This window comes from Myodes glareolus, chromosome 4 (assembly GCF_982192425.1).
Source record: "Myodes glareolus chromosome 4, mMyoGla1.1, whole genome shotgun sequence".
NCBI classification, from domain to species: domain Eukaryota; kingdom Metazoa; phylum Chordata; class Mammalia; order Rodentia; family Cricetidae; genus Myodes; species Myodes glareolus.
Window position 1 is genome coordinate 54,953,237 of NC_142029.1, and position 21,652 is coordinate 54,974,888.

Sequence of the window (21,652 nt, forward strand, 5' to 3'; positions counted from 1 at the left end):
TAGAACTCACAGCAAATACCCCCTTCAAAACACAAAGCATCACCGGGTGGCAGTGGCATACGCCTTTAGTTCCAGCACTTTGGAGGCAGAGGCAGGAGGATCTCTGTGAGTTCGAGGCCAGCCTGGTCTACAGGAGCTAGTTCTAGGACAGGCTTCAAAGCCACAGAGAACCCCCCCCCTTTTTTTTTCCAAGAAAAAAATCTGAAGAAATGGGGCTGGACAGACAGCTCAGCATTTAAGAGCATGTTACTTTTGTAAAAGGAACTAGGTTCAAGTCACCACACCTACACTGATGGTTCACATCTATCCTTAACTCCAGTTCTAAGAAGTACAATGCCCTCTTTTGCCCTTAAAGGGCATCAGGCAAGCTTGTGGTGCGCTTGCATGCATGCCGGCAAAACACACATTAAAAAAAAAATCTGAAGAAATATCACGATATCATAGACAGGCATGGTCACACCTGTGATGTCAGCACAAGGGAGGCTGGAACAGGAGGTTGTCACAGAATCTCCATTTCAGCCAGCCTGGACTACAAAGTGAGTTCTAGGACAACCAAGGTTACATAGCAGGACCCTGCCAGAAAGAAAGAAAAGGGAGGGCTGAAATTTATTACTGAACAGCATTCTGTGCAAAAGCCATTCTCACTGTCCAGCAGCTCCAGTGCTACCTTCTGATTCTACTCCGGGTCGCAGCATCAGCATGTATGTACAACTACCTGCAGTGGGCACTGACTGACCCTACTGCTTTCTCTTCTTTTCTGTCATACTGCGGATTAAGCTCAGGGCCTTGAAGGTACTTGGCTAGACTTCACTACCAGCCCAGACTTTTATTTTTGTTCTTGAGACGACCAATTTTCAAAATGGTTTCCTTCATTTCTGATGAGGAGACAGAGCTAGGACAGAGCTCAGTGCGCCAGGATGGCTGGAAACATTGGTCTTGCTAGTTTGGCCTGGCTCTAATCTAGTGCCCTACTTCCATTCCCACTCTCAGCACCAAAACAAAGCTAACAGTAGTACCAACCCAAGTATTCATTTTACAGAAGGAAAACTCAGAAATCAAGGTTTGTTTTCACATTCCCATTTCCGTTTGCGTGCATGTGTGAAGACTCATATTTGGCAGGCAGGACAACTCTCAGGTTCCAACTCAGGAGACATTAGCTGCTGAGAGTTGATAAGATAGAAACAAAACTCCAGCAACAAACTAGAAACGTGTGGAATGGAAGTGCAGTGCGGTTTACAGCAAACATAAGGGTTCAAGTCTAACCTAATCAACTGCACCTAATCTTTTTTTTTTAAAAAAAAAAAAAAGCTTACTTGGGGTCTGGTTCATGTGTTATCTATACAATTAAGAAGCAAGAAATCTACCAAGGTTTACCCCATCTCACAAACAAACAGGTCCCATCCCATTCTGTCCCTTTAATTCAGCTCTAACTGTAAAATGTAGTCCTACTACCAGGACTCAGATGCTCCACCAGAAAGCTGAGTCCCAGCTGTGTCTTGGAAATATTTTGCTCCTTATCCTCAGCTTCCATCCCTCACTAGAAAACCCCAACAGAACTCAGGAGAGTTGTACGGTTTCTCTCAGGTCCTGTGGTCAGGACAAGCCTCCAGCACATCTGCTCATACCCTCGGAGCCACAAAGATACAGCTTAGTTTGTACTGGAGTCTCATCTTTTAGTGACACCAGATTGAATCCTAGACTGCTCTAGGAACTCAATTTACAACCCCCTTCTTCCTTTCCTGACAGTCAACTGAGTTCAACATCCCTAAACCATTGGGATGTGGGTCAGCCCTCATTCTGAAGCCGGACTAACTTAATGTCTTCATCAGCATAACAAAGACAACAGAAAATCCCAGGATTCTAAAGATCACGTGAGAAACCGGGCATAAAGACAAGTTCTTCAAGGAACCACAAGCTTCATCAAAACTGGACACACACTACCAGCCCAGAGGGCTGGGCAAGAGTATGGCAGCGGAATGCAGGCCAGCCTGGGCTACAATATGAGACACTGGTTCAAAAAGACCAAATGGAAACAAAAGCAGCCCTGAGTACACACCCTCAGCATTCTGAGCCTTATGATTTGGTTCACTACTTTGCAAATTTTCTAGTTACTCACAGGAATCTGACATGAAAGACAGCTCAGAAGATTCTGGGACCAGAAATTTTTACTTGATAAATAACCATTCTGTTTATAGTCTTAATTATTTTAAGGCAGAGGCAGGTATGCTTTTCAAAAAAAAAAAAAAGTAACTACATTAGATTACACGAAGTTTAAAATGTTTAGTATATCTGAATCTTTAATCTTTTGTTCTAACAGTTTCATACATGTACATTTTGTATCCTACCCACCTCCTCCCCCATGTCCTCTCTTTCACGTAATGTATTGTAGCGCAGCCTGCTGCAATGCTGACCAGTCTATAAAGTCTTGTGCAAGTTATTAGAATTTAAACAACAAAAAATAAATAAATGAAATAAAATAAGAAAAAAGAGAAAAACCTAAAAACAAAAGTAGAATGTTACTAGAATATGGTTTGCCACCGACATTCAAATGTACTATACAGTTTAACTGTTTCTAGTATGTCCAGATTTATACAACTCGATCTATCTCCTACCGCCCCCCTCATACTCATCCTCATTCTTTGTCTTCTACCTCACCAGGCTCAAGCAAGCACAATTTTCTAAAAATGTCACATAAAGAGAAATGACTTCTTTCAAGGCTCACCTGTATCTAAACATGTCTGAGCATTTCAGCCCTCTCTGTGGCTATTAGTCCACTGTACTAATAAAATATACATCTCACTGACCCTTGAGCTACCATTACAAACTACACTAGAATATTCCCACATGATGTGCTGGATATCAATTTCATTTCCCTTGGGTATTTATCTCTGGGTCACATGTACTTCTATGCTTAGTGAGGTCCCCACACTCACTGTTGCAGGTCAGACCAAGGAGCCTGTGGTGCTGATAAGTACTCTACAGCTAAGCTATACCTTCAGTTCTGTTTAGTACTTTGATTTATTGATCTGCGCTGGGGACAGATGTCAGGCCTTGTGCATACTTGGTTACATGAAATCCCGACTCTCCATGACTTTGTGTGGGTTCAAATTTTGTAGTCCTGTTTTATATTTGTGTGTGTGTGTGTGTGAATGAATATATACAAAGCCCCACAATCATGAATAAAGACTTTAATGTACCTTTGCCAAATGTCCAGAAACAAAGAGAAAACAAGGACAGCAAGTATTTTTCAAAAACAATCAAGTTGCCTAAGATACAGAGCTTTGGGGTCATCAAAAAACACACTCTTCAAATCTAAGAGAATCTGTTCATAAATTAGCCATGAACTAAATGAAAACAAAGTGGGCTAGAGGTGTAGCTCAGGGTTAAAACTCCTATTCAACAGATGTGAGGCCCTCAGTTCAATCCCTGGCATCTCTTGTACCCACAGAAAACTATTTTTTAAAATTTTTACTAAAAAACAAAGCAGGCATGGTAGCACATGTCTGTAATCCCAGGCCTTAAACTGAGGCAAGAGGATCAGGGATTCAAGATCATCCTTGGTTACATAGTTTGAGGCCAGCCAAAGCTACCTATGATCCTGTTTAAAAAACCAGGCATGGTGGCGTATGCCTTTAAATCCCAGTACTCAGGAAGCAGAGGCAGGTGAATCTCTGGGAGTTCGAGGCCAGCCTGGTCTACAGAACGAGTTCTACGACAGTCAGGGCTACACAGAAAAACCCTGTCTCAAAAAAACATGTGCCAACTCCACACACATACATATTAAAAATGATTTAATAAAGAGTTAAAAATGTATTGACTAAAAAAAGAAAGACGAAACACTGTCAAGTTTTTAGTTAGTTGAAGAGTAAACTGGACTGGGGACATAGCTTAGATTTTAAAATACTGGTCTAGCACCATGAAGTTCAGGGTTCAATTCCTAGCACAGCCAGGGTGCCAGGGGCTGTAATCCAGCACTCTATGAAGGCAGGAGGATGAGGAGTTCAATTATCCCAGACTATTTTTAGTTCCAGACAGCCTGGGCTATAAAATCTTGCTTATACTGGGGTGGGGTGATGTACAACAAACAAATAAAAATCTGTTGTTGTTGTTGTTATTTTAGTTTTTTGAGACAGAGTTTCTCTGTAGCTTTGGAATCTGTCCTGGAACTAGGCTGGACTCAAACTCACAGAGATCTTCCTGTCGCCTCTGCCTCCCGAGTGCTGGGATTAAAGGTATGCGCCACCACCGCCCAGCTGACCCCCCCATCATTCTTTTTTTTTTTCTAAGACTTATTTATTAATTATGTATACAGGGTTCTTCCTGCATGTTTGCCTTCAGGCCAGAAGAGGGAACCAGATCTCATTACTAATGGTTGTGAGCCACCATGTGGTTGTTGGGAATTGAACTCAGGATCTCTGAAAGAGCAGTTAGTGCTCTTAACCTCTGAGCCACCTCTCCAGCACCCCCCCCCCCCAAATCCTTAAGACTTAATTAAGGTAGAAAGACAGACATAAAACCTGGACTACACCCAGAAAGAGAAACTGGGGAGAAAGCACAGCACCATATGACAGCTCCAATGCCTTCATCTGACCTCTTTAGGCACCAGGCACGCACGAACACAAATGCATGCAGGCAAAACACATACATTATAATAATAAACAAACAGGATGGGACAAACTGGGCATGGTGGCTGTGGCTGGCTCGTGCCATCACTTGGTGGGAAGAAACAGACAAACTAAGTCTGGGGCCAACTTGATCTGCATACCCAGTTCCAGATCAGCCAGGGCTTAATAGTGAGACCATGTCTCAAAATAATAATAATAACAACAACAGTGGAATACAGTTCTGTAGTACAGCACTTACCTAGCATGAGCAAAACTAAGTTCAATTTCCAATAACAAACACAAAACACACACAGTAAACTAAAAAGTAGAATTCAAATATTTAAAAAGAAAAGCATAAACAGCTACAAAAATGTACAGTAAGAACAACTCAGGCCTATGAACAAGAAAACTAAGTGGGGGTTGGCAAGATGGCTCAAAGGGTAAAGGCAAGCCCTACAACCTGAGTTCAATCCTCAGAACCCATAGTGGAAAGACAGAACCACCTCAACAAAGGTCTTCTAACCTTCACATGCAGAACACAAATAGTAAATAAAACTTAGAAAAAGCAATCTATAAATCTCCACACTACAGAAATTTATGCAGTTATTCAGAAGAATTAAACAAATCTACATATTTTGATATTGAAACACAGGCAAGTCATAGTAAATAGAAAAAAAAATCCCAAACTCTACCTCTTCATATAAAAGTAGAAAAGAAAAGGGTTGATGGAAAAACTGAAGTTTTTTTTAAATTTTATATTTCTTATGCACATGGGTGTTTTGCCTACATGTCTGTGTGAGGGTTACAGGCAGTTATGAGCTGTCATGTAGATGCTAGGACTCAAACCTAGATCCTCTGAAGGAGCAGCCAGTGCTCTTAACTGCTGAGCCAGCTCTCCAGCCCTGAAAACTGAAATTTCTTTAGGAAACAGACTGGTGATGACATTTCAATCGGTATTATTTACAAATGTACAGGCAAGCTGAATGAAATTTAACAGTGAGCACCCAGAATCCCAGTCTATAGTTAACATTTACCTTACTGTGTCTAGTTTCTGAATGCAGTTCAAATAGCAGATGTCAGTGCCCTTCAGCCCCCAAACAACTCACCATCCTAATAGTTAAAGTTGATGGAAAGTTTACATTCAAGAAAATATTTCAGTCTCCAACAGATCATTACATTTGACAAAATTTGTTCACCTCTACGACCAACTCCTACTGAAGAGATAACCTCACACCAACCTAGTAGATCTCTATTCCCACTGCTCTAGACTCAGCCACCGTTCTGGACATTTTCACAGCGTGCAAATAAAATCATCTAGTATGTACTTTCTTCAGTGACGCCTTTCCAATGAAATTATGAGGGCTTTTGTTTGTTTTTAAAATACACGGTCTTATGAGTAGCTCTGGCTGTCCTAGAAATCCCAATGTGTACCAGGCTAGCCTCAAACTGTCAACTGCTGGAATCAAAGGCATGTGCCACCACACTCAGCATCATCCATGTCTTGTATGGCCTTAATACATTTCTTAGTTGAGTTGTATTCCACTGTGCAGGCATACCAGTTTGTTTGTCTATTCTCCTACTGATAGACACCTGGGCTGTTTCTAGTTTAGAGCTATTACGAACAGAACTAATATGAACATTCTTGTACAAGTGTTTTTGTGGACATGTTTTTATTTCTCTTGGGTAAACACATAGGAGAACTGCTGGGTTGGGATGTAAGTGTATATTTGCTTTTATAAGAAGCTGCCAGACTTCTTCTACCCAAAATAGATATATCAAGTATCACATGTTTAAAAGCACTAACACAGATAGTAGTGATTGCCCAGAGAAACTGATGGTAGCAAGGGACCCACTGAGTATGGATCCCTATTTGTTAAATTGCAAACAAGTGTGTTAATTGTTACATGAGAGTAGGAACCCAAGAGTCTACATGCCATTCAGACCAGTTCAAATTTTTTTTTTCTTCCATGCCTTCTTTTGGGAACAGAGGGTTGAGACAGTCTCACACAGCTCAGGCTGGCCTTGAACATCTGGTTCTCCTGCTGGCGTCCCAATCTCTAGGGTTACAGGTGTGTACTCCTGAACCTGGCCCACTTCAATATTTCTTGAGTCAGTCTACAACAACCACTTTTATGTCTAGAGCCAACAGACACAACTCATTTTTGCAAATCAAATACTGAGAAGGCAGACACAACTGTCATCCACTTGGAGTAACGGTAAAGCCACAATAGGCACCATGTAGCCAGCAAAGCCTACACACTCATTTGGTCCTTCAGTGTTTGCTGCTTCCTGGCTGAAAGCATCCAGACAGGCTCATACAGTGACGTCTGAAATTCTGTGCCCTTTCCCCTTTAGCAAGGCCCAGAGGCTCTTCAAAGACAAATCTAAGCTTAGATACAGATGTGGAACTGGAACTTAGGTCTGGATTCTGTTCTGGTATGATCTTCTCAGTGGACTCCTGAGAGACATCAAGTATTATACATGCACCATGTCTTGTATGTTCACCCTTATGATGCTAGAAACTTCAATATCAGTGAGAAATTGAGTGGAACACAGTGATATGGCTGACTGAATTATGCCTTCTTGTACAATGAACTACATCAAACTTTCAGTATAGATCTAAGTGACTCAATGCTCTCTCAATTTCACTTCCAGGACTAAATGAATCACAAGCTGAACTTTGTTCATCCCCCCAAACACACTAGATGCTACAGGGACATAAATGCAGCTGTAAATCCCGCATTATGGAACACGCACACATCAGGTTCATAGTATTAGAAACAAGAGGTATTATTTTCACTTAGAGTACATCAGAAGGCTTGTGGCAGATTTGACATGCAAAAGAAGTCACACAAATAGGGAGAACTAATATGCAGAGAATGAACAGTATGGGGAAAGAAATAAGCTGGCCATTCCGGACCAAGGAGGCCTTGAAAGCAGTGCATACGACCACAAAGAGGTAAGTGTGAGACCACATGAAGTTCACAGTGAGGAAGCTGGCTTATGACAATATAAAAAGCCCGTGACTAGACAGACATGCACACCATGGATCCCAATACAGAGACACCATGGCTGCTGGGATACACCTCACAAGGCAGCACACAAAGTCTACTACATAGGTGATTTTTTTCAAAAAAGCTGGCAGTCATTTATGCCGGTAATCTAGCACTTTGGAAGCTAAGGTGGCAGGACTGCCTCAAGTTCAAGTCTTCACATTAAAACTGTCTTTAAGAGGGAGGGTGAGGGAACAAGGTGTCTTAGTGAGCAAAATTATCTGCTTCCAAGCCTGATGACATGAGTTTGATCCCTGGGACCCACAACAGTAGGAAAGTCAGCTCTAACAGGTTGTCTTGAGACTTCTCCATGTGCATTGTTGAAATATGCATGTGCACAGACCCACTGAAATGAAACACAGTTACTCAATATATTAACTAAGCGTTAAGAAGATAAAGTCATTCTCCTTAAACACAGAATGATAAAATCAGCTATTTATATTTTAGGTATTATAGGCTTTTATTTACATATAGGAAGAGACTATTAGAATGTCATCAGCAATTACATGAAATGGTTAGAGACCAGCAGTATTTCTATTTTAAAAACCATCACAATGCAAATATCAGAAAACAATAAATTTATCTTTTAAAAGTAAATGTTTTGGGAGCTGGAGAGATGTCTAAGAAGTTAAGAGCATTGGCTGCTCTTCCAGAAAACCTGGGTTTGAATCCCAGCAATCTCATGGCAGCTCACAACCATCTATAACTCCAGTTCCAGGGATTCGACACCCTCCCCAACCTGCAGGGGTGCCAAGCACATACAGGGTGCACAGATATGCATGCAGGCAAAACACTCATACGTAAAAATAAAATCTAAAAAAATTTAAAAACAGTAAACGTTAAAATAAGTAATGTTTTTCTTTTACATAATCAGTGTTTAAATAACTAGTCCTTAATCAAATGCAATGATAAACCATTGCAAAATTATTACTGTAGGAAGGTTTTGTTTTTCTAAGACACAGTCTTACTATGGAAACCTGGCTGTCCTTGAACTCAATATGTACACTAGGCTGGCTTGCAACTTATAGCAATCCTCCCGCCTCCGTAATTCCATCTCCAATTTCCAAATAATGGAATTACAGATGTGAGCTGCCATGTTAGCCTATAAAATGGTTTAAAAAATAAAATAAAACCCACCTATTAGTACAATTTAATTCTGATAAAAAATTCAGAAATCAACTTTGGGGAGGGGGGAAAAGCAAACTATTTGGGAGTGAGGTTCTTTAACAACATTAAAACACATATGGTCAACTTGGCAGTGGGGGCACACACCTTTAATCCCAGCACTCAGGAGGCAGAGGCAGGAGGATCTATGGGAGTTTGAGGCCAGCCTGGTCTACAGAGAGAGTCACAGGACAGGCTCCAAAGCTACAACAAGAATCCCCATCTCAGAAAAAAACAAAAGAAAACAACAACAAAAATAAAACAAAACAAATAAACAAACGCACATCCGGTCACGATTACAATGATTCCTGTAACCTCCTTCCTTCATCCACCACAGGTCTACTTTCTGGACAGTTTAGGACTGATGTCTTACTCCTGCTGGGTGACACTTCAGTACATGCCCTGATCGAGTGCTGCCCCTTCTGCACTAGCCGTATTTATAACCTGCACACAAGGTAAGGTAAGTCTTCTAACTTTTCAAAAGTGCCTGTATGTATATAGCTTCATAAAGGTCCTACTTACTGGACGAAGACCATCACCTCATAAAGCTACACAACACCTGAATGGTAGCCACGCTTGCCTTCTCTACAGCTAGACAACTAACTAGTCTCCTAAGAAGAGCATTTGCTAAGGCGGGACCCAGAATGGAAGCAAGTGGTTGCCAAAATGGCACTTCATGAATCTACTATGAAAAAAAAGGGCATCTGAACACGATGACATCGGCTAGTTATGAACCAGAATTTATGTGGTTATGCTTAGTAATCAGAATCTTGAGTTGTAAGTCAATATTAATCTACAACATTTATCAATAGACAACCTAGATAAGAATGCCCTAAGTTTATCTTTATAATGATACCACGCCGGGCATAATTTACAAAACAGAACCTCTAATCTGGGACTCTGCTCTCTCACTAACTCACCAAGTGATTTTTCTCACCTACGTCTTGAGTGCAATTCCTGCTGAAAACACATTTCTTACATTACTGTATTTGATGCCTAATGTAAATTAATTTTTTTACATAGTGTATCATATACACAAAATACAGAAACAATAAGGAACAACTCTTCCTTGGATATATATTTCTGTTATGACATTCCATAATTTAATGTTAACTGTAAGTCAGATGTGGTAACAAATGCCTAAAATCTCAGCACTCAGGAAGTGGAGGTGGGAGAGCCTGAATTTGAAGTCAGCAGGACTCAAAACAACCAAATAAATTTAACTGCAACTCATGGCACACTGCCTACCTTAATACTAGATGACAGCCAAATCTCAGCACATTAGCTCTAATTGTACTTAATTCACAAGCTTATTTAATGTTTGCAAAATCAGCCACCAGGCACCAACATTTTTGTTCTGTTTTGTCAGAAATGGCAACTCCTTACTCCTGCTGTGTGCTCACTATTCAGCTTGAGAAACTAACTCTAGGTATACCTCAATCCCCACACTGCTACTCAAAAGCTTCAGATAGCTGTTTTCAAGACAGTAATGTGATGCAATAAGCAAAATTTTCATTTTCTAAAATGTTTACAGCAAAATTACAGGCAAGGTTTCTCTGTGTTAACAACCCTAGCTGTCCTGGAACTCACTTTGTAGACCAGGCTGGCCTCGAACTGACAGAGATCCTCCTGCCTCTGCCTCCTGAGTGCTGGGATTAAAGGCATTCACTACCACAACCAGTGTAAAAAAATTTTTTTTAAATAAAAGATTTTTAAAGTATCTAATGTACTTATAGGCTAAGACCTCAGATCAAGATGGAACATACTGCAGACCTAAGAAAAATAAAACCAGAAAACTGTGGACATCTTTATAAAGTCTCAGGAGGCCTTTATACAAAACATACAGCAACTTTACAAAGGATAAAATAATGTGTTTTTTTAAACTACTACCTGCATTAAATTTATGGACGTGTGGAGACACAACTAGAAATATATAAAGAAGTTTGTTTTTTTTTTTTTTTAAAGAAACGTAAAAGCAATCACAAGTTAAGAATAGCCTCAGTGTTGAGGGTAAAACACCATTACATCCTTGGTGGGAATATACTCTGACAAACTGCCAGGAACGCACCATGACAACATGCTTTCAAACTCTAAAAGGTGTGCAGGAGCAGCCTAGAAATCCCACAAACCGATCCCAAAGAAATAAATTTGGAAAACTGTACATACACAAGGGAAGGATGAAGAAAGAACCAGTACATATAGGGGGAAAGAAGACTATTTACACAGTGGGACATCAGTCAAGTAAATAAATTAATAAAACTGGTGACAGAGATCATTTTAACATGGCAAGGTGTTTACAAATACTTCGAAGAGTCTACAATTATTATCTCTTTTGGCTTTAAAAAATGAAACATCACACAAATTATAGAAAGACGTGTCAGAATGTTAGTGGTGGATCAGGCAGCTGGCTCATACAGGGCTTTGATGATTTTAAGTAAAAAGCACCCCTCTTGGCAGAAAGCCACAAAGGCACATACATGAGTCTGGGTGTAGGAGCCCTTCTCCACAGCAGACCCAAGAGTCTAGGTCCACGGCCTTGAAGGCTGAGAGTGGATTTCTGCCTCCTCCCACCCACACTTCCTTAAAAGAATGTCCTTGTGCTGTCAACTACCCTTGCCGCTCTGCACTGGCTTACAATTACCTCAATAAACTCGAAATCTACAATTTGAGCATCATGGTAATAAATGCTGATTCCGTAAAGAGGTCTTGCCTAATTCTTCCAAAGCTAATCCCAACTCTATTTTATGCTCCACTAAAACCCTTATACTTTGCCCAATTCTAGATACTTTGTATGTTATCTATTTAAATGCATATTACCAAGGAAATCTATATGCTAAAATAAGGATTAAAACGGCACTGTCTGAGCTGCCCTCATGTTCACTCATGTAAGTGACTTGAGACAAGAGAACTTCCAAAAGTAAGTCTGAGGTCAGTCTGGGCTACAGTGAGAGCCTGCAGAAGCCCTAGCGAGGTGAAGATTCTCAGTGCTGGAAATGAGGAAGGCAGACAGAAAGGCAAAAGGTAATCTACAAGATAAATCTCTCTCCACTACCCCAGATCGCTTCAGTTGAAAGTACACGACAGAAACAAGCAATAATCATCATTCTCTCTTTAACTCTGGGTGGAAGGCTGATTTCCTTAGCACGTAGTAAGTTCCCAAGAAAAGATAGCAATTTAAATAAAAATTGTACATAATTACTGGGCAGTTAGGCAAGGCATCTGTAAGATAATACAACCACTGGACTGGGATTAAAGGAGACTGGGCTCTTTTCTTGGCCCCGTAGAATATGTAATTTTACATAGGCAAAATCACAACCTCTGGGTCTCATTTTCCTCATTTCTGAAGTGGAGACCGGGAATTTAAAAAAAAACAAAAAACACCCTTCCAGGGCCCCTTTCAGCTTATGACAGGAAAGTCGCCTTCCACCCTGCAGGAGCTCACTTCAAGTTGTTTTTCTGAGCCACAGTTCATTTACCGTCTTTAAGCTTCTCAAATAAAATACCATGCCCCAACGGTTCTCAGCTCTAAAAATCTATTCTTGCTCGGAATGAGAAAAAAAAAAAGTGAAGGTCCATTAACAAGATACTCTTTAAAAGGATTTCAAAAAGATAAAATTGTTGAAGTATAAAGGCAATAATGGAACACACTTGTTCACTTTCTCTAACATTTTGGTGAACAAAAAAGGCACCTCACGGCCGCACAACACCCAGAAGATGGATTCACTATATCTTTTTAAAACAATGAGTTCGCGCAGAGAAAAGCTGCTAACATTCAACCATCACTAAATGTTTTGAAGGCGAGGGGCGGGCACGCGGGGGGGGGGGGTGTTTAGACAGGACTGTCTCTCCCCAAAGCAAAATCCACAAGGCAGAAGAAAAGTGTTGTGACCTCCGAGCACGAAGAAACCCTCTCCCAGCCGGCCTTTCTCAGTCGGAATTCCAGTGCATGGTCGCGGACAATGTGCCCCAGTGATTAACTCCCCGTCAGGCGTCCCTGCAAGCCACCCACCCACGCGCGCACACACGCGCGCGCGGACACACACACACACACACACTCCCGGCGCTCGCCCGCACTCTCCCGGGTGTCCGGGTGGCAGCGTCGCCGAGTCACAAGATAGCGGGCAGTGGAAATTTCCTCTGCCCAAGCAGGCAAGGGGCAGGTCCGGCTTCCCAGTCGGCGCGGCCCGGGCCTCCAAGGCGCGCTCCCCACAAAGAAGGCCTGGCCGGGCCGGCGGGTCCCGTTTCCGGCGCCGCTCGCGGCGGGAACCGGCAGCACGTGCGCCCCGCTCGGGCCGGGGCAGCGGCTGCCCAACCACGGAGCCGGGCCCCCAGGCCGCGGGCAATGAATGGGGCCGTCCGCTGAGCCGCCCGCCCCGCCGCGCGCTCACCCCAGCTTTTGGCGGTGCGCCCCAGGAACTCTCCGCTGGTCGGGTTGTAGATGAACAGCTTCCACTCGGCCAGGCTCTGATGGAAGGACTTCTTCTCAGTCTTCGTCATGGTGGGCGTGCGGAAAGCGAGGCGAACCGAGGCCGCGGGACTGGAGGCGACGAAGGGCTCGGCGGCGCGTCCAGGCGACGGCGGCGGCGGCGCAGCCCAACGACTGCGGCAGAGGACTGCAGGGCCGGAGCCAACTCTCCGTTACCAAACCACTCGAGCCGACTGAGCCGCGCCGCGCCGGGCGGCCGCTGGGACCGCGGGAGCCTGACGTCTCCGCCCGCCGCAGCCAATCCCCTAGCCGCTGGCGCGCACCGCGGCCGCTGCCTCCCGCCCGGCTGGGCGCGGCCCGAAGGCCAAGCGCCGCCCGGATGGCCCCACCCCCGACAGCCACGCCCAGATTGCCAGGCCCCGCCCGTGACGCAAGGCCACGCCCCGAACAGGCCCCGCCCAGCCTCGGCTCTGTGTGCCTCTGGCACCCGCCCAGCACCGCTGGGCTACGGGCGGAACTCTCGAGGGCATAGTGACCAGCTGGGTGGTGGCTAGAGGACGGTGGGCACCGGAGTCTGCAGCGCTCTCCACTGGAAGCCCAGGCCTTCGGCCATCAACTTGTGGTGTAGCCGTCAAAACCTGGAGGGTGTCTTCGACCCAGGGGCCTCCTGCTAACCGCCGTGGCGCATTCTCCTCGGGGCTCTGTGACGTCGCTAAAAGACACCTGTGGCAGGGCCTCGGCGGCGTTTGTAGCGTCCGGCGTGGACTGGCTGCTGTGGGCTACCTGACCCGGGGCCTCGGGCATGGCAATTTTATTCTAAGTATGTTGCTAACAAGATGGGGTGCAGAATACTTTTTCTCCAGAGTCAGTTAAGCATATCAATGAAATCAATATAAATGTTTTCCCGAGATTTCCTGTTCACTAAAAGATACCTTGATTCCCCCCACTCCCCGCCCCGGTCACTCCAATTGTTAACTATAATTCTTGATGGAGTATGGATGCTTGAACGCTTTGCTGGTGTTTCTTTGCCACTGGTGGCCGCTGCGCTGTGGAGGAGCAGAGGATGTAAGCAGCATTCTACAGAAGATGGAGCTGAAGAGCAAAGTGTTTTCACATCATAGATGAGCTTTAAAAAGACTCAAAATGGGAGTTTGAGTAGGTGAGTAATTTTTTTCGGAAAAGAAATGGAATATTGCCTCTGTTAAATAATAATAATAATGAATAAACACAACACACTTTGCAGTAATTGTCTTCACTAACTCCCCTAATTTATGATGATCATGTAAAATCAAGTTTGGTTTGTGAAAGGATCTTCCTATATGTAGCTTGCTCACTTGACACTGTGTATCTCAAGCTCCAGTCTTGCCTCAACCTCTTGAGTTTACAGGCATGTGCTGCCATGCCTGATTTCCAGTTGTTAATTGATTTGTTTTTGCGTGTTGGGGTTTGAGGGCAAGAATGGAACCCGTGGCCTCACACATACACGGCAAGCACATTACCAACTGAGCTGTTTACTCAGCCTTCCAGTTATTTTTTTAAGCCAACAAAACCAGAAGGTTTGCAGGAGCATTTTGTAGACTTTGGCACGGAGCTGATATTAGAAATACCAAAATATCGCTCAAGGAGCCTAGAGTGCATTTCTTTAGATTATAGGCAAGGTTGAAGACAAAGGGATGAAAATAATCTTACCTCAAAAACTGAACTCTAGTCAAGGGTAGAGCTAGAGTACCGTTAGAATTAACTATAAGCTTTTTAGTTTAGGTAAGAAGAAAGAAACATAGAGTATCTGGAATGAAATAGAAAACCTATCTGCTTATATGTGCTAATAACACACATACTTAAGAACTAATTACCTAGTACACACAAAAAAAACGGAAAACAAGAACATTAGAAAATCATGTTTCAAAGATGTCAGTGGCTGTCTGAGAGTTTGTTTCTGTGTTTTTAGAGGCCATAATATGACTTTTATACTTAGTGCTATGTGGTTTTTCTAAATAAGTGTTCAAATATAAATATAATTGAGTAAACACTTTCAAAACTCATGGCTAGCATAGTTAGTATGGCAGCCAGTTCCAACAGATTGCAGTTTGGCAAAAGTATCATAGCTTACTCCCACAATATGGGAACGATTTGTTTCTCTCCTGTGTAATCACTGAGCATGACCTGGAAGAGAAAACACTGGTTGTCTTGGGATATGAACCTGCCAAATACGAGCAGATGAAATATCAAGTTCAGTCATATTCCTTGTAGGTAACCTTCTCTTTTATAAGAGAAGTTGCTTTGCCAAGGTAAAATGCAGGATGCCAACTTTAATTTAAATTTCAAAGCTGATGCAAAACTTTCTTATTATAAGTAATAAGTAAACTTTTTACCTTCACCTCCCAAGTGCTGGGACTACATGTTGTGCTTAAGACTATCAACAACTGTGTCCTGCAATCTGCAAGAGTGTCGAGATGTCATTTGCTAAAGGATTATTTAAAAGCACCCAGTAATAAAACCAGTCATAGAAAATGGCTTTGCTCTGCGGAAAGGAGTATGTGAACATAACTGTCAAAAATAGTGAGATGCCAGCAAAGTGTTTGTAAGGAAACAGAACCCCAAGGAGAACTCGTCACGGCAGTTTGCAGAAGATAAAAAGATTGTAAGTTCAAGACCAGCCTGGGCTCCATGGTGATTTCCAAAGCCAACCCTAGCTATGCTATAAGACCCTGATTCAAGACCTCAAAAAACAATGGTGTGAACAGCAGGGAATGGAGGCTTGTACCCTCGGTCCCAACAATTGGGAGCCTCAATTACTTTTCTATTGTGAGAAAACACCAAGACCAACACAATTTATAGAAGAAGGAATTTATTGGCGCTTGCAGTTTCAGAGAGAGTTCATAACTATCATGGAAGGGAACATGGTGTTAGGCAGGCAGGCATGATGCTGGAGCAGTAGCTGAGAGCTTCCATCTGACCCACACACAAAGCAGAAGCAGAGACACACCTCCTCCAATAAGGCCACACCTCCTAATCCTTCCCAAACAGTTCTACCGGCTGGGGACCTAGTATGCAAACACATGAGCATATGGGGGCCATTCTCATACAGAGTCTTACTCAGGAGGATTGCTACAAATTTGAGGGCAACACCAGATGTATACTGAGTTCCAGGACAGCCAGGGATACAGTAAGACCCTATCTCAAAAAATAAAATATAAAAAAATTTAAAGGGCCAGCTAAAAGGCTCAGCAGATATAGGCACTTGCTGCACAAACCTGGCAACCCAAGTTCCCAGTGAACCCTCTTAAAAATGGAAGGAGATAACCAACTCCATAAAGTTTTCCTCTGACCTCTGCATGTGCACGACAGCACAGATCCCCCGGCCATGCAATAATAATCAGAAAAAATAAGGCACGGGCACAGATCTGGCTTGGAAAGTGCCATAAAGCCCCCAAAATGGCCATTATTATTTGTAGTTATAGAGTTGGGGCTTTTTATAGTTTTTGTTGTGTATTTGTCTATTCTGTGTGTATGCACATGCCATGATACCTTTACTCGCTGCACCATATTGTGGAGAATGGAACCCAGGGTCTCATGTGATAGGCACCGAGCCCCATCCTCAGCCTTGTTGCTATGATTGTGAATGCTGTCAGCTGCTGCTGTGGTGTGGCTGTGGTCTGAGTGTGTCCCTCAAAGAACCCTGCTCCCAGTATAGAGGTGTTGAGGTCATAGAGCATTTCAGAAATGAGGCCTAGGCTTGGGGTGAGCCTCACTACTTACTCTGCTGGATGGACATACCAAGTTGCTCTCTAAATTGGTATCTCTATACCCATGCATTAGCACAACTTAGAGACCTCAGAGACGTTTCTTTGCTCATGAAACTCACAACTGAACAAAGCACAGAGAATGCCTGTCTGCAGAGCACACAGCCACACATGGGACCTCTATATCACATTCCCTTCTCCCAGAACTCAGGAACCTTCAAGGAAGATGAGGAAGAATTGTTAGAGCCAGAGGCCAGGGAGAGCCATAGTGAAAGTGTCTCCTGAATACAACAGGACCACTGGACTCAGGAACTCACAGCAGCCGTGGTGGAATCCAGTCAACATTCCAACATAGAGGGACTCACAAGACCCCACCCCTAGCTGAGCGTGAGAGGCTGTGGACAGTTGGTGGCTTCTGGAGGAGGGAGAGGAGCTTCCTTTAAGGGTGTGGCCCCTGGTAGGTTGACCACACTCTAGTGAACGGTCCCCCACAGGAGCATCTGGACAGCACAAATTGGCCTTGAGGGATTAGTTAAAAAGCGGAAGACAAGAAGCAAGAAAACATGAAGCTGGGAAGGGGTTGAGATAGATTTGGGAGGAGTCAGGAAAGAATGGGAACACAGGGAACATGATCATTATTGTATGCATGTATGAAATTGTCAAGAATCAACAGAATGCCAGCGCTGTGCTCTTGAGCCTCAGACCTGTGAGTTAAATCAACTCAATTTCCTTGTAAAGTAATCAACTGTCTTAGGGTTTGTACTGCTGTGTAGAGACACCATGACCACGGCAACTCTTATAAAGGAAGATGTTTATTTGGGGCTGGCTTGCAGAATCAGAGGGTTATTCCATTATCGTCATGGCCGTGCGCAGGCAGACATGGTGCTGGAGAAGGAGCTGACAGTTCCACATCTCGCACAGGCAGCAGAAGCAACTGGGAGGCACACTGATGAGAGCTTGAGCACATGAGACCTCAAAGCCCTCCTCAGTGACACACTTTCTCCAACAAGCCCACACCTGCTAAGAGTGCCACTCCCTGCCGGCCAAGCAGTCAAACACCCAAGACCGTGGGGGCCATTTCTATTTAAACTATCACACCAACTTCAGGGCTTTGTTCATAGCAGCATAAAGTAGATTATATAGCCACTGTGTTTGGTGTTTCACAAGAAAAAGATCATGTTGTAGGCCAGGTATGGTGGCACACACTGGAAATCCCAGCAGTTGAGAGGCAGAAGCAAAAGAATCTATGTGGGTTTGAAGCTAGCCTGATTGACAAAGCAAGGTTCAGAACAACCAGGGATATAAAATGAAACTCTGTCTCAGAACAAACAAATAAACAAATAATGAGACTGGAGAGATGACTCAGTGGTTCAGAGCACTGGCTGCTCTTCCACAGGACCTGGGTTCAATTCCCAGCATCCGCATGGCAGCTCCCAACTCTCTTTTACTCCAGCTCCAAAGAATCAGATACCCTTGCACAAACATACATGGAGACAAAACACCAATGCTCTTAAATAATTAAAAAACATAAACAAGCCGGGTGGTGGCGGCACTCACCTTTGATCCATCACTTGGGAAGAAGAGGCAGGCAGATCATTGAGTTTGAAGCCAGCCTAGTCTACAGAGCAAATTCCAGGACAGCCAGGGGAAATTCTGTCTCAAAAAAAAAAAAAAAAAGAAAAAAAAGACTCAAGCATACAGAAAAGTAACCGGTTTTTGATATAATCAGACATAACATAATAAATCCAAATAACTGATTCACTGGAAGAGGTTATTTACTTAATTCAGTTGTAAAATTTTGCAGCACTGGGAGGAGGTAAACCATGGGTGCTGATTTACTGAAGCTGGTAACTGGATGAAAAGGGGTCCACCAAACTTGGTCTGCCTTGCATAGATTTGCAATTTCCCATAAGCCCTTTGAAAAGTGTTGGCAGTTCTCAGAGATTGATTGACTGGTGCTGGAGTATCACGCATGGTGGTGTGAGTTTAACCCTACGACCAAATGTGGGCAGGGGATAGGCAAGCTCCCTGACATGTGATTTTCTGATTCACTTAGTGAAAAATAGTCAAAAGTAGCTATAAATTCAATGTTTTTTTTTCTGGTTGTTGTTGTTTGAAAGGGAGCACATAAGGCCCCACCATTAGTCAACAAGCTATCAATGCTGCAAAAAGTGTGTGCACATGTGTATGATACTAAAAATGGAAACTGGGTTGCCGGGTGGTGGAGACACCCACTCTTAATGCCAGCACTGGGGAGGCAGAGGCAGGCAGATTTCTGAATACAAGGGCAGCCTGATCTACAGAGGGAGTTCAAGGACAACCAGGGATGTACAGAGAAACCCTGTCTCAAAAAAACAAATAAACAAGCAAACAAGAAAAATGGGACCTCAGCAACTGCTAAGCAAGCACTAAGCTAAACCCTAGCCCTCTTTTGACTCTGAGACAGACTCACACGCATTTATTCAGGATAGCTTTAAACTTGAGATCCTCCTGCCAAGCGGACGGGATGGCAGGCCTACACCACAAGGCCCAACTAGAAGTAAAAATTTTCTAAAATTAAAAAGAAAATCAGGGCTGGGGATGTAGTTTAATTTATAGAGTGCTACCCTAGCATGCACGAGATCACTGGTTTGATCCCCAGCCACACGTAGGTGTCACACACCTGTATCTTCAACACTTGGAGGTAAATAAAGGTGGACCGGACATTCAGGGTCATCACCCACCACATACCATGTTCAAGGCCAACCTGTTCAGGGTGCGAATTCCACAGACAAACACATCCGGTTGGGTACAGTGGTACCGTTGTCTGCAGTCCCAGCAGCGCTCAGGAGACAGAGGCACAAAAAGAGGCCACAAATCAAGGCCAGATAGGGCTATCTAGGGCTTATCTCAAAAACAAAAGAAAGAAAAACATACTTGAGAACCTAAAGTAAAGCTCAATGAGGCTCCCAAAAGAAAAGCAAAAGGACAAGAGAAAGGAATTCTTGTTAGAAGTCCAGAGACAAGGGTAATTTAGCAAGATGCTCATCAACTCAGAGGACCAGCCATCAGGAAGATGCTACGGAAGTGGGCTGGGGCAGCAAGCGGGACCACCTGAAGAACAGCCACCCAAGGGAATAGTGGCAGGGAGGCTTTTTATTTTAAATCTAAAAAGGCTGAAAATATACATTTAATAGTTTGATTTTTACAAGAAAGATGGCTATTGTAATGGAAAAGAAAAGAAAATGCAAGAAAAAAATAACAAGAAAACCTGAGAGGGAAAACCAGAGGAAGAAATGACAAGGCGCCAATACACGACTTTCGCTCTGGAACTCTTCAAAATTACCTTTTGTTTCTCCAATGTGCTTCTATATATGGGTATAGTAATATTTTATTTATGTTTTAATAAACAAAGCTTGCCTGGCTGTCCTGAAACTCACTCTGTTGGTTTGGAAACTGGGAAATCTCCATAAATACATATTGTGTTTCACATTTTTTTTTAAGATTTATTTATTGTGTATGCAGTCTTCTGCCTGAATGTGTCCCTACAGGCACAAAGATGGCACCAGATCTCATTGCAGGTGGTTGTGAGCCACCATATGGGTGCTGGGAATTGAACCTGGGACCTCCGGAAGAGCAGTCAGTGCTCTTAACCACTGAGTCATCTCTCCAGCCCATGTTGCACATTCTTAAGTTATCTTTCCCAAGAAATAGTATGTAAGTCATAGACTCTTAAATACCCCAGTGCTGTTTTGGATACCTGCCCATGAGCTGTCAGGGGATTCCCCGTGGCCCTCCCTCCCTCCCTCCCTCCACAAGTAACACAGGCCATTGGCATTTGCGTGGTTGAAGAAGAACAAACCCCATGGGCTAATACATTTGAATGCTCAGTCACCAGGAAGTGGCAGTACTTGAGAAGGATTATGAGGTGTGTGGCCTTGCTGGAGTAGGTGTGACCTTGTTGGAGGAAGTGTGTCCCTGGGATGGCTTTGAGGTTTCAGTGATTCTTTCTTCCTACTGCCTGCACATCCAGACGTAACACTCTCAGCCACTTCTCCAGCACCACGCCGGCCTGTGCCATGCTCCCTGCTAAGATGATAATGGACTAAACCTCTGAAACTGCAAGCAAGCCCCAATTAAATGCTTTCTTTTATATGAGTTGCCATTGTCCTTTAATCCCCATACCTGGAAGACAGAGGCAGGCAGATCTCTGTGAGTTTGAGCCTGGTGCGGGAAGGCCTTCTGTATATGTGTTGCTTTTATTGGTTAATGAATAAAGAAACTGTCTTGGGCCTGCTCAGGGCAGAACAGAGGTGGGGGCGGGGTGAGGGGCTAAACTGAATGCCGGGAGAAAGGAGGCAGAGTCAGGGAGCTGCCATGGAGCTGCCAGAGGAGAAAGACGCAAGTCGCCCCCCAGAACCTTGCTGGTAGGCCATGAGCCTTGTGGTAAAATATAAAATTATAGAAATAGGTTAACCAAAGATAAAAGAGCTAGCTAGCAATATGCTTAAGCGATTGGCCAAACAGTGATTTAAATAATATAGTTTCTGTGTGATTGTTTTGGGGCTGAGAAGCCAGGAACAAACAAGCGACTTTCTACAACAAAGGCCAGCCTAGTCTACGGAGTGAGTTCCAGGACAACAAAGGCTCTGTTACAGAGGAGCCCTGTCTTGAAAAAAAAAA

General features: G+C 43.5%; 1 protein-coding gene and 1 long non-coding RNA gene across 2 annotated transcripts in view; one reads left to right on the plus strand and one right to left on the minus strand.

Annotated features, from left to right (window-relative positions):
* Nucleotides 1–13,467, minus strand: part of Atp1b3 (ATPase Na+/K+ transporting subunit beta 3) — a 31,942-nt gene extending 18,475 nt beyond the window's left edge. The window contains exon 1 of the mRNA XM_085689576.2: nt 13,210–13,467. Coding sequence (XP_085545702.1) covers nt 13,210–13,318 — 109 coding nt within the window. The 5' untranslated portion in view covers nt 13,319–13,467. The remainder of the gene's footprint in view (nt 1–13,209) is intronic.
* Nucleotides 13,468–13,653: 186 nt separating this feature from the next.
* LOC146894641 (uncharacterized) overlaps nt 13,654–21,652 on the plus strand; it is a 42,637-nt gene continuing 34,638 nt past the window's right edge. Inside the window, exon 1 of the long non-coding RNA XR_015737694.1 lies at nt 13,654–14,406. This is a non-coding gene — a long non-coding RNA (uncharacterized LOC146894641). The remainder of the gene's footprint in view (nt 14,407–21,652) is intronic.